Source organism: Candoia aspera, chromosome 5 (assembly GCF_035149785.1).
Source record: "Candoia aspera isolate rCanAsp1 chromosome 5, rCanAsp1.hap2, whole genome shotgun sequence".
In the NCBI taxonomy this organism is placed as follows: domain Eukaryota; kingdom Metazoa; phylum Chordata; class Lepidosauria; order Squamata; family Boidae; genus Candoia; species Candoia aspera.
Window position 1 is genome coordinate 47,897,932 of NC_086157.1, and position 13,762 is coordinate 47,911,693.

The window sequence follows — 13,762 nt, forward strand, 5'->3', positions numbered from 1 at the left end:
CAAGTATAAACAATTCCCTGATCTGTTCACCTACTCTTAGCTAAGAAATATAAAACTCTTCATTCCATAACTCATTTCTCAATAATAGACAAATCAAATAAGTAACGTCTTCTTCAAACCAGTTACCAGCAAAAGATCCAAACAAAGCTCTAAGATTTTAACATTAATTGACACATATCTGGTAAGACGGAGTGGCTGTGGGTTGACGGCTCCTCTACATCCAGGAAGTTGTCATCTTTAGTTCTGGATGGGGTTGCACTGCCCCTTTCAGACCTGGTGTGGAACCTGGGGGTCCCCTTGGACTTGCCACTCCTGCTCAAAGAGCAGGTGGCAGTTGTGGTCAGGAGAGCCTTTGCAAAACTTCGTATTGCGCGCCAGCTACACTCTTTCCTGAAGTGAGATGCCCTCCGAACAGTCATTCATGCCCTGGTCATCTCCCAGATAGACTATTGCAATGCACTCTATGTGGGGCTACCCTTGAAGAATATCCAGAAGCTTCAACTGGTCCAGAATGCAGCCGCACAGGTAGTTTTTGGTGCCCCTAGATCGGCACATGTGACACCACTCCTGTGCGAGCTGCACTGGGTGCCAGTCTGCTTCCAGGTCCAATTCAAGGTGTTGGTTATCACCTTTAAAGCCCTACATGGCATGGGGCCAGGGTACCTGAGGGACCATCTCATCCCCATTACATTGTCCCGTCCCACCTGGTCACGCAGAGAGGGCATGCTTCGGACCCCATCAGCAAGGGAATTCCATCTAGCGGGGTCCAGGAGGCGAGCCTTCTCCGCAGTGGCACCTGCCCTTTGGAATATTCTGTGCCCAGAGGTGAGGCAGGCACCTTGGCTCCCGGCCTTCCAGAAGAATTTGAAAACCTGGTTCTGCCACCCTGCTTGGGATGGGAAGGGCAACAGCTCTTCCTGGGGGTGGTTGGCACCGTAGTGCCCTCCCAATTGAATGAGAGCTTTTCACCATAATGGATTTATTTATTTATTTATCTATTTATAATGATAGTTTGTATTGTAAATTATGTTTTATGGTTTTAATTTGTTTATTTTGCTGTAAACCGCCCAGAGTCCCACTCTGGGGGGAGATGGGTGGTGACATAAATTTGAAATATAGATATAAATAAATAAACATATACGAAATAACCTTCTTTTCCTGAACAAATTCTAGTAGCAAGAATGTTCACCTGTTTGTTGTCAAAGAAGATTGCTTTGTTTCTATAGGCTGTCACCAATGTTGAGTGACAGTTGTTGAGTGACATTGTTCAATGTTGAACAAATTTAAGATAGCCCAGGGCCTGGCTTTGCAACAAAACCAGGTATGAAGCAAACTGCACAATTTCAGAGTAAGAAGAAGGTGACATTTAGTGCTTGCTGCATTTATAAACTTGTGGCAATAGTTGAGGTTGAGGTTTCTGCTTCCTAATGTGTTAAGATTTTTTTCACTTGCAGGAGATTTCTCTTGGTTTTTTTTTAACATGAAAACAGATTCAAAAATTAGACCACCCACCCAAATCCTCTCTTTTCCAACATGTAGAGACTAGGCCTGGCCCCACTGCTTTCAATAACTGAAGAGCCTGATAATAACACTTTTTAACAGTCCAAAGGATTGATCTGAAAGCTCCCAGAAGATATTGCTACTTGATTTCCACCCTTTCCCTAAACTACACCCCCAGTTTGGCTCACGGTTTGTGCAGCCTCAATATTCCAGTTAAAGCCATGAGACCAAAGATGCTGATAGCAAACAAGTAGCACTCCTGTAATTAAACTGTAGTGAAACTTGCACCTTTATGCACTAGGAGGCATGACAGGCAGGTCCTGTGGCAGAGTGCTTGCAGAGAGGAATCAAGCTGGGTGCAAATGGTGTGTGTGTGCCCTTAGAGCCCATCCTTTCCCTTCCCCTTCCCCTTCATCCAACAAAATTTTGGCAGCAATACCAAATACTAAAGTTGATGCAAAATGTACTATTTTACTTACCTGAATTCTGTCCTCATTGAACACTCCATCAATTAAAAAATATGTCCAGAATACAGGCCATTCACATTCTATGTTCTCAAATAACTTGAGCTCAGCAGGATCATAATGTAATCTGTTTGGATCCTAGGAATACATTAATTGCAAAGTTTATTGTTACCATTTCACATCACTGCAGAGAATATTCTGCTGTTATCATATTAATATCCTATTGATTGCAAAGGCCCCAAGGAGTTTTGTCTGGTGGCATTTTCACCCTTTACAATTTTATATGTAAAATAACCAAAATTTTTAAGAGCACCAAGAAACTGAGAATTCTGGAGGCCTAGGCATCCATTCTCTAATTCCAAGAAAAAGTTTGGAAAGAGAAAGAATAACGTGCGCAAAGAGAGAAAGAATAATCCTGCAAGGGAATGGTGTCAATAGGACAGATTTGATATCTAGGATCATGGTCTCAACTATCAGATGATTGTCAGCTCACACAGAATAGGCTGCACCTTATAAGGAATAGTAAAAACATCTTCTATCAGTGCACAGTGAGCCTGATCATGAGGGCTTTCAATTTAATCCAGTGGGGATTGGAGATAAAAACCTTGTGATGAATATCTCATCTTAGAAGGCAGTGAGAGTGCTGCTGCGTGAAGTCTGCTTAGCTGTGCTTTAAGTTAATGGCTACTGTTTAAATCCTAGCACGTATAGTATAGGAAATAAACAGGATGAAAAGGATGAATCAAAAATAACGGGAAGAGAAAAGAATCAGTATACCTGTTGTTCATGAACAATATGAATGACCAGAGAGCTAGATACTAGGAAGAGAGACTGAGGAATGTTTAGCTTTGAGAAGAAAGGCTGAAGGGAAGATATGACAGCATTCATCAAATATCTGAAAGGTCAAGACCTGTTCTCTAGCTGTGACCACCTCAAAAGGATCAAGTGTGCGTTGTGATATCATAATACAAATACTTGTGTTGCAATGTCTCATGCAAATGTGTTAGGGATGGAATTTCCATTGCAACATTCTGGTGTATTTTTTTTCACTTGCCACCATCCCTCCTTGCCTGTTCTCTGTTGCTCTGAAGGGCAAGATAGAGAATAACAGCTTTAAGTTAGAGGTAGGCAAGTTCTGAATCAATGTTAGAAAAACATTCCTAACAGCAGCAGCTGTTTTACTGTTTACCCAGAGAGTGGCTTCCCTTCTCCAGATGTATTCAAGAGGAGGCTAGGCAGCCATTCCTTGTGGATGTCTCAGATAGAATTCTTACACTGAGAAGGGGAAAGGACTCTGTAGCCTCAGTGGCTCATTCTAATATTATCCTTCTCTATCTCTCCTTCCCCTTTCCTGAAGCTGCTCTTAATTCCTAGAAGCAAGTTTGGATGGCTCAGGGCAGAAGCTAGAGGGCGCTAGAACATCTTCTTCTGGAACACTGGAGGAATGGAAATGATAATTCTGCCCTGTTGATTATGATCAGGCATGCACAGCAGTTACAAATATTTTAAAAGTTAGACATGCTAAATGCCACGATGCAATTTACGTCTTCGTCTAGATGCCATTTAGCATCAGTCTATCATAGTATGAATATAAATTAATCTCAATTAAATTAGTCAGCCTGAGTGGTTCAAACATTTCATGGTTAAATTCTCCATGCTTTTCCTATATTAAATTCGTAAATATATTTAGTTATTTAACATTTTCATACCAACCTCTCACAAGACTCAGGGTAGTGTATACAGCATAAAATAAACAATTAAAACCATTAGCTCCAGCTCATAAGGCTGCTAAATAATTCATTAAAAAGCTGTAAGGTTGCCTCAAAATCGTTGCCAGGTGTCAAGTGCCATCTTAAAAGCTACGATTTTCAGAGCCTTGCAGAATGCCAGAATGTGGGGGCCAAACACATCTCAGGGGACAACTTTGGGACGTTTAGCAGGCCTTCTCTAGATGTTCATGAAGGATAGGCAGAACCAAATTAGGTAGGGCAGTCCCTTAAAATTCAATTTGTAGGACCAGTTTAGTCTTAACCAAGTCTTTGAGAAATTATCCATGTTTCTATAAGTATCCCATGCCCATTAAACCCACACAACAGCAATCTGAAGCAACAGAAAATGCTTGGTACCTCAAAAATAAGAATCAGTTTATAATGGGATCACTGCAAAGCAGTGGAGTGCTTTAAGCAAGGCACTCCAAATTGATTCTTTCCAAGGGTTTGGGGACTATTTTGCAAGTCAGACAATGGTCATACTGAATGGGAGCACACCAGGCTGAGCTAGGTTGATTTAAGCCACATCAGTACAAAACAGGCTGGAAAGAATGGCGTAGGCAGACAAATTCAAAGCACCCAGGATCCAACCAAAAATGCAATGAAATCAGAGGGTAAAACCTGTTGGTTTTCACTGGGATTTTTTAACATTTTATTTTAGTTTGCCTGTGCAAACATAGACTTGCTTGCATAACGAACTACATTTTTAAAAATGAAGTAATAGATTTCTCAAATTATACACATAGCATTTCGGGAGAAAGTAAAGCAGTTAGGACAAATTTGATTGTGATCCATTTGAAGTATAATGTTGCTTGTAAACTCCTCTTCAGTCCCCCATAAGTAATTACCATGAATTCACAAGGCAGTTTGCCAAGCTGTAACTACCTCTCCCAGAATATTAACCAGCAATATCATTCTACTGTCAATAAAGAATACTTAAAGGTAAGAAGGAATATTATTATAAATCAGAGTCCGTGTGGGTTGTGGAGTAAGCTGAATCTGATGCAAGAATGAATCTCAATTATGCAACAGTAATTTGTATACCAAGAGAATGAAGATTTCTTATTTGGGTATCATCCAGAATTAAGAATTCCTATATTCAACACATTTCAATGCAGAGCAGCTGAATTCTGTTGTATTGGAACGTCTGACATGGAGGGTGAAGACTACAGGAACACATGAAAATATATTCGAAATAAATTGTAATCTACTGATTACAGCAGTGACTGTTTAGTGTTATGGTACTCTGCACAGTTCTGGAGTTTTTCTGATTTTACTGTGCAACTGGCGACAGATTTATTGCCATTTCTGTATCTGTCCTTTGTTGCTTGAGTAAGAAGCCAAACTCCTTGAAGGAGAAACCAGCTGTGGCCCACTCACTCCACCAAGAATTCTCCCCAGAAATCTAAATTTCATTCGGTCCTAGTTGCAGCAGCCTTGAACAGTCCAAATACTCGCAGTGGCACTGAGATTTTAAAATGTGATTTCTTGTCCCTGTTTATTTGACCCTGCTTATTTGTTGCTAAATGTCATAATGTATAAATCTGTACTAATATCTGAAGCTAGCACAGTCCATGTAAAATTGACATAAAATTTTGTTATTCATAAAGTTGTAAAGCTTAGAAAGTTTCAGCAACCTAACCTCTCTTGGTGTCTTATAGCCATCTCGGAGGAAACGACAGCAGCCATAACGCCCCTGTAAAGATAAAAAGTGTTTATGATGCAGTTACGATTTTATACAAACTATTACTCTCAAACATACTGAATAAACTTTAGTAGCAGGTAAAAGTTGAATATATTACTCACAAAGAAATTAATCCAAGATTTATTTTAAGCCAAAATTAAGGACGTACTTGCAGCTTGGTGATAATTTCATTTTTCGTTGCATTAACAACGTTCATATCCTCTACAGCAAAGGCTGGATAAGAAATAATGGACAAAAGCCCAGCATCAATCTCTTTGGATGTGGATGCCCTCGGTAACATGGAGTACAGAATAGACTGAGCAGAACATGCATAAGCACCATTGAAAAACAAGACAAAACAAAGATAAAACCCATTAGTTTCACTCCAAAGAACGTTATCAGATATAGAAATAGCACTAGTTCAGATTCTGAATCATTATTAACAAGCCAGCCTCCAAGAAATTAGCTTCCAAGGAGAGGCAAATATATCCGTGGCCGATCCATCTAGCAACAGCATATGACTAGCATTAATCGACTGGAAACCATTAGCATTGTCAGGAACTTCATTCAATTACCTATGCAATTTGTAAATTTATGTGCCTTCCGTAGCTGAAAACAGCAACTGGCGATAGATCTGGGAGATGGATTGTATAAAACTGATTACAATTAATCATTCAGGTCACTCGTCAGATGCTGCTTTCAACTATGGTAGGCAAAGATCAGAGACTATAAACATTTCAGAACTCATGAAAGGAAATTCATCTTTTCCTTTCTCTCTCCCCCCTGACTTTTGTCTAGTTAAGAGCTTTAAAAAGGAATAAATACTTTCTTACAGCTTCTTGGATATCCCAATGAAAAATGATTCAGATTTACCTGACAGTGTTCAACTTCATCTGGGAGGACATGAATAACTGACTTTTGTCCTCCTCCAGCTCCAAACAGGTCCAGCTCATCAATTGCTTCCAAAGCAGCCTTCAGAAAAACATTCATTTGTCAAGTCTCAGTACTAAGAAATGAGATTTAACTCTTATGCAGAGTACTCCTCAGTCAGTGTGGTGCAGTGGGCAAGGCACCAGGTTAGAAACCAGGAGATCATGAGTTCTAGTCCTGCCTTAAGCACAAAGCCAGCTGGGTGACCTTGGGCCAGTCACTCTTCTCAGCCCTAGGAAAGAGGCAATGGCAAACCACTTCTGAAAAAGCTTGCCAAGAAAACTGCAAGAACTTGTCCAGGCAGTCACCAGGACTTCAAGAGTGACTCAATGGCACCCCCCTCCAAAAAAGAGTATCCCTATATATATTTATTCAAAAGTAATTTCCAGTTGAATTTTTCCCAAATAAGTGAACATAGGAGTGCAATCAGATATTAGTCACTAAATATTAAGGCAGTGCAATTCCATTTCTGAATGCTTTGTGCAGCCCTATTAAGTATTTTACAATATTTCTCCTTGTCATCCTCATTACAGTTATATAGTATTAGATTAATGGTTCCAAATTCCAGCGAAAACCAAATTCTCATGAAAACAGGTGGATCTAGAAATGCTATTGATTTCTTCAAGGTGACTCAATTTAGTATCTTTATACCATACCTGGTTGGTGTGTGCCAACATGACTTCCACATAATGAAAATAGCACCTTTAACAAAAGCAAGTCACTTACTAAATATATTGAGGTATGTTAGCACAAGCATCCTCATTAAATTGTGTCTGGTCAGAAATATGAATTATAATCCCTTGCAAGAGGGATTTGTTTTATGGACAGTAGTAACGCTAAACCTCCTGGAACTTTGATCCTGTAACTGAAGATGTGCAAAATCTATCCCAAACAGCTGACTTGGTCGTTATTCACTGGCTTGCTTAAATAGATTGTCTTTCATGTTACTCTCACAGCTAGAATATTAATCAAGATCAGGCCAATAACAAATCTATCAGTTATTACAGTACTTTTGGATTTCAAGACTGGGAAGGAAAATGTGAATACTCAGAAAAAGCCTTGTTGAGTTCTAGTCAATAGATACAGGATTATTGTCTCTAAATTTCAATCAATCAATCAATCCTGTGATCCTACATTCAGGAAAGCAATTCATTAAGTAAATCATATATGTAGCAGTGATTATTTCTGATCTATATATAAAAAAGCAGAAACATTCTTACTTTTGCCATTCCTACAGAGCTTGCATTCAACTCAGGAATGCCCTGATTTGTCTTATCACCGCGTTCCCACATGCCATAATCCTGAAACAAAAGAAGATGAAAAAAAGACCAAGGACATTTTAACAAAAGAGATCCAAAGATATGCATAAATTATAATAGATTGTTGTGAACAGTAGGGAGGTGCCAGCCAACTCAATCAATTTGAAAATCGTCATTTTACCGGTTCTAGTTCAGAATTATATACATGGGAAAGCAGATGCATGGAAAGCAGATGAAAAAATGTGTACCACGACATTATAATGCCAACTCCGCTCCTTCTGTATGTGCTTTGAGATGTTACACAGACATGTGTTTTACATCATTTGGATGAAAGCTCCAGATTTAGCAGTTGCCTGTGCATATATTGTATGCTTCTGTTTAATAAACAAAGGTAATCCTGATGCTTGCATGTTTCTTTCTTATGAAGAACTACAATTTTATACCATGATTTGAAGTTGGTTTCTGGATTAAGATTCTAACTTGTTCTGCTCCTCTTCCTCATGTTTCCTGGAAACTAACAGGAACTTATACGTAATTCACCCAAGAAAAAATTTAAGCATAGCATCGCAAGAGGGAAGGTGTGTACACATTATGTATAAGATATTTGTTCATATAATATAGGCCTATGAACATTCTTCTCTTAATCTGAAGTTGCCAACAAAAGTATTCTAATTTTATATGATATTTTTTGTATAAATATCTCTATTGCACCATTTTCATTCATGTGAACATTAGATGTTATGCTTTTACAATCCATTCGAAGGCCAGCTTGGCACCTGCATTATTATCTTTTGGCACAGATAAAGGGTGGTATCAGTGGAATAATTCCACTAGTAGTATGACATCCACTGGCAGAATGGACTTTATCTCCTTTCCAGTATAGCTCCCAAATGTATGCAAGAAATAGAATATCCTCTCAAGCAGATGAAGATGGCGAGCAGAGCTGCAGGATAACATGAGTGCAAGCACAACCATGTGTAATAGAATGTAGCCCAGAAACATTTATACTATCCCAGGCTTGCTTGCTTATTTATTTATTTATTGCTTTTTAATAAAAAAAGAAAAAGAAAAAAAGAGCCAAACAAAAAGATAATAATGATGGAGATACATCATGGTTAAAGAGAAGAGGGAAAAAAACACATAAAAAGCGCTTTAACAAAAAAGTGAAAGAAATACAACAAAGAAAATAACCATAGTATATAACAGTAATCAGTTACAATATTTTTATATAAACACACACACACACACTATATATTTTCTATCCCGCCTTTATTATTTTTACAAATAACTCAAGGCGGCAAACATGCCTAATACTCCTTCCTCCTCCTATTTTCCCCACAACAACAACAACAACCCTGTGAGGTGGGTTGGGCTGAGAGAGCTTGACTGGCCCAAGGTCACCCGGCCGGCTTTCATGCCTAAGGCGGGACTAGAACTCTCAGTCTCCTGGTTTCTAGCCCGTTGCCCTAACCACTGAACCAAACTGGCTCTATTTAATGGAATATTATTCAAGTACATACATATTTTTAATACATTTATATGACTATCATGTTTTTTTTCCTGTCCCTGGCTTTATAATGTATTAATGTTTTTTATTCAGTGTATTATTTGTTATTATTTGTATATGATATTACATGTTTTTTGACAAATTTCCATACTAATTATATCCGTTTTAGTTGTCTTAATGATCATGAGGACAAGTAGCTCACAACTTTTCAAATCCTTCTATTCTAGGAAGAAAAATAATGTAAGGATTGTCTCTTTAACTTTTCTTGAGTTATATGAACAATAATAAAATAATATCCTATGGAAGGAGAAATGTCAAATAATAAATAAATAAAGTTTTCTATGATTTCATTGTAGATTCAAAGGAATAAAATTTATCTATGATAAATATACAAATTACATCCCTTTTGTGACCAATCCTTGTTTTTATTACGGTACAGCAATGTCTCCTAAAGCACCTGATATTTTATCCTGTCTTGAGGGATCTGGGTAGATGGAATTCAACTGCTGTTTTCCAAAGGAAATTTCCCATCCCATCCCATTTACACAATGGTATAACTAGTGAAAATTAGTCTTTATAATTTCATCAGTGGTTGTTAGGAAGGTGGATTTTGACCCTAGATAATTTCTTATTTGCAGATTAAATACAGAACATCATAGATGAAGTATCAGGCAAAGAAACAGTCTCCTCAAAGACACTGGCTCCCCACATTCCATAAAACTTAGGATAAGTGCTCTGAGAAAAGAAGAAAAAAGGAAAGGAAAAAACAATCGCAGATGGAAGTAGAAGCAGGGCCTGGTTATGAACACCTGGCTCAGATTATCTCTTTTCAACCAGCCTCTCCACAATGAACATGTGGAGAGTCAAGCACTTATTTAAGAAGGTTATGAGGATTGGTTTAGCTAGGCTGACTGTATTGGTTTTATTTGGAATCCTTTGTGTTTAATAGTTGGCTTTTATTGTTTTCTCTTTATTTTCCTTTTCCTATTAACTCCTTTTTGTATCTATAGATTTGGCTTCACTGGTTTGAGAAGGGAATTCATGTTAAAACCTTCCCCACAGGCAAGACTCCATAGTTACATAGCTACCCCTTGTATTTCAGGACTGGCACAAGGTTTGTGAAATTCTGTATTTCTCGGATTTGGGCAGGAGGACCCAAAGCATGTTCCTTCCTATTTTCTTAGAGCTGGGCTGAAGAGAGATATCTTGAGCAAAACGGCTAAGAACTCCCCAACTGGAGAGACTAAGCAGGATCAGGAGGTGACTATCATTATTATCTTTCTGCAGAATCCTTGGAAGAAAGTTTCTGACAGGGAGATTTTAAATTATACATCCTCTGCATTTGGAACACCCTTGAAAATACTTACAGCAACTTTATAGGCAGCCTCGATGTAAAATACAAGATTCTGTATAAAGGCCACTTCATCGAGTGTGAATATAATACGCAATCCTGATTAAGAAAGAACCACTATTAAGTCACTTAGCATAAATCATATGCAATAAAATAACTATTCATGTTTTTACTCCATTCAGTAGTCCATTACTCTTACAGGAAATTTCTCACATAAAGAAATTTAAAAAGAAGCATGGGCATATAGGTGCTTTCCTTAAAATATAATCCTTTGCAAAACCAAGAAAAATTCATCTGTTTATAATTCATACTTAAACCCAGTTAAAATATTTCAGAAAATGATAATACATAGTAAATAGTCATCTTCATCCTTGAGAAGGTTAAGAATTTTAGACAGCTGGTAGAGGCATGAATACTAACTTGTCTACTCCTGCTTATTGAATATGGCAAAACAATTAATGATAAGTCAAATATTAAAGTTAATTATTTTTTACAGCTGACTGACTGTGATAACACTGAACTCTCCTTGGAAAATTCCAAAAGTCACTGTTATTCTGACACAGCTTACCTGACGCTGTCATCTGAGCCAGGAAGAGAAGGTAAAGGGAAGTTGCATCTACTTGTAGATGTCCCCATTTGTCATCTGCAACTACTGTTCCACAAGTGGCCGTGTTATATTTGGCATGCAGGCAATCCTTGGTACTCTGTGTGTGCTTGAACTTTTCAACCTTATCTACCTAAGGAAAGCATGCAACATTCCAAAATCAGTCTTTGAAGCATCAACTTTCACTATCATGATTTCTGTCTCCGGACCCAACTTTTGGCACAATTTAATTTAAAGAGCTTTAATCAACAAAACCTCCATACAGTTTTGTGTGAGAGTATGCCCAGTTTTGTGTGAGAGTATGCCTTTGAGTCAGTTTTGACTCCTGGCAACTGCCTGGACTACTACTTGCAGGGTTTTTTGGCAAGATTTCAGAAGTGCCACTTGCCACTGCTTTCTTCTTAGGGCTGAGAAAGAGGGACTGGCCCAAGGTCACCCAGCTTCATGCCTAAAGCAGGACTAGAACTCCCAGTCTCCCGGTTTCTAGCCTGGTACCTTAACCACTACACCAAACTGGCTCTCTCTCATTCTTATACAAAATAGTAGTTTATCAAAAACCAATTTTAATTGAGCGGAGTATTTTTGAATGGAATCATTAAGTCTATTGTGGCAGCATATTACTGCAACAACAATATCCTGGATTTGTTTTAAAAACAAATGAAATCTTAACTGGGAAATCAGTCACTGTACAATCAGACATTTTTTACACCACATTGGGATAACTAGCAAAACATCAAATACGATATATTTGGAGCTGGCAGAGTTAGATAGTATTCTTAATTCTCAGCAGCCAAACAGGAATATAAATTTCTCTAAATGTGGGCAATGCACTATGCCGAAAATGTCATGCAAACAAACCTGAGTTGACACAATTGCTAACCCAATCCATGACCATGTTCTTAGCTATGTAAACTAAATGGAGTTTTACTTAAGGAAAAAAAAAGTTCAGCTACCTATCTAAGTGATTCACTTCAGTCTGAAAAAAAGCAGGGCTTCATTTCCTGTTTACTACATAAGAAATAAAATTCAGAATCCTCTCTTCTAAAGTACAGTATTGCTTTTCTTCAACAACCTCTTTTTTTTTTTTTTTGGTGGGGTAGGAAATCACTTGTTCTGTTATATGTGACATTATTTCAAGACAAGATCATATTATGTCTCAGATTAAAATATCAACTTCACTCTTTCGTAGTCCTGGTGCATTCTTACTCCCAGCAGAAGGATTAGCACCATATCTCTCACATGTTGCTATCAGAAAGACATACTGTGCCACAGTGTACACACTTAAAATAGTTTTATATTAATATCTTTCAAGGCAGACTGTTTTTAAATCCATTTGGTGGGGCTAAGAAAGTTGCTGTTACTTTCAAGTCACTTACTGGGTCCAAAATGCCCTCTTTCTCCTAATTGATTGGAAGAGAAGTTGACACTCACACAAATATTGTATGATCCCAATCTGCTTCTTGAATTTTTCTAATACAAAGCTGACAAGTTTTGTGTGGCAAAGAAAGCATATTTTGTTATTTATTTTTTTAATCGAAAAGTTGCATGTGTATAGCTGATACATCATAATATCACTGAAATGAGTGATATCTGAACAATTTTGGCCAGATTTTTTTTGGGGGGAGGGGAAGCTTGGGATCATTTAAAGTAGTAAACAGGTACATTTCAGAAACTTAATGCACTGACTTCTGCCCTTTCCCACCCACCCACCCCAAAATTAGCTTTTTGCCACAATCTCAGAAGGACTCCAGGGCTACTAGTGTTATTCTTTATACCTAAACTCACAACACTTTAATTAGATTTTATGCCGCTACTTAAAATTAAGTTAATAAAGCCTTCCTGTTGTTTTTTACCTGTCTCATCATACATTGTAAGAGCCCCCGCATTAGTTTCACAACATTCTATGGGAGTAAAAGGAAAAGAAAAATCATTAACTATCCAGTTTAACTTTTTATAAAGTATCTCTACAGTATAACTAATGATCAATGTTCATGTAAAAAAATATCTAGATCTATGCGTTTCTAATATTTAAAAATATTAGAACATAAATGTGACATTAAATAAATAAATAAATAAATTTAAGAAAACACTTGTCTTAAATAGATAACATTTTGATACATTACAATATTAAAGATATGCTGTCACTTTATGTGGTTATAAATTAATCAAGATATCAGAATCTTAAAAAAAGCATTTTAATACACTAGGCAGAAGCTTATTTTTCCCCACAGCTGCTATAAAGAAGTCATACATAATTTTTGATTTACTAGGATAATGTATGGAACGATATTGCTACAGTTTAGAACTGGGAAGCTCCAAGTATAAGCTTTCCCAGTTCATATCAAATATATTAATTACAAGAACAGTCCCATGTTTATGTTTAGGCTCCACTTACAATAAGTTCAGCCTTGATAAGAGATTTAGATTTCCCTGCTATTTCCTTTCTTCACTGAATACTACAAGGTAAAAGGAAAGTTAAAAATAATTTATTAACTTTGTATCATCATCAGCAGAGTTGCCAAAACTCTTGAAGAATTCAAGCATTTGGAGTTTCTTGGGCTTTAATGGGACACCAGTCATAAATAGACAATTTTGTTCATTGCCAGTCTCATGGCAGAAAGGTAAAATCTGGGATAAGAAAAGGGGTAGGAAACAAGACACTAGGAAAGATGTACAGGTCTCATAACATTATTG

At 37.5% G+C, this 13,762-nt stretch overlaps 1 protein-coding gene across 3 annotated transcripts in view; it reads right to left on the reverse strand.

Annotated features, from left to right (window-relative positions):
- The window catches only part of PHKA2 (phosphorylase kinase regulatory subunit alpha 2), a 68,436-nt gene that overhangs the window by 46,042 nt on the left and 8,632 nt on the right, over positions 1–13,762 (reverse strand). For all 3 annotated transcript variants that reach the window (XM_063305148.1, XM_063305150.1, XM_063305149.1), the window contains exons 4-11: positions 12,922–12,969; positions 11,033–11,201; positions 10,481–10,563; positions 7,568–7,648; positions 6,291–6,389; positions 5,587–5,733; positions 5,376–5,429; positions 1,980–2,102 (exon numbers count right to left, since the gene is read on the reverse strand). In XM_063305148.1, the coding sequence (XP_063161218.1) occupies positions 1,980–2,102; positions 5,376–5,429; positions 5,587–5,733; positions 6,291–6,389; positions 7,568–7,648; positions 10,481–10,563; positions 11,033–11,201; positions 12,922–12,969 (804 nt within the window). The remainder of the gene's footprint in view (positions 1–1,979; positions 2,103–5,375; positions 5,430–5,586; positions 5,734–6,290; positions 6,390–7,567; positions 7,649–10,480; positions 10,564–11,032; positions 11,202–12,921; positions 12,970–13,762) is intronic.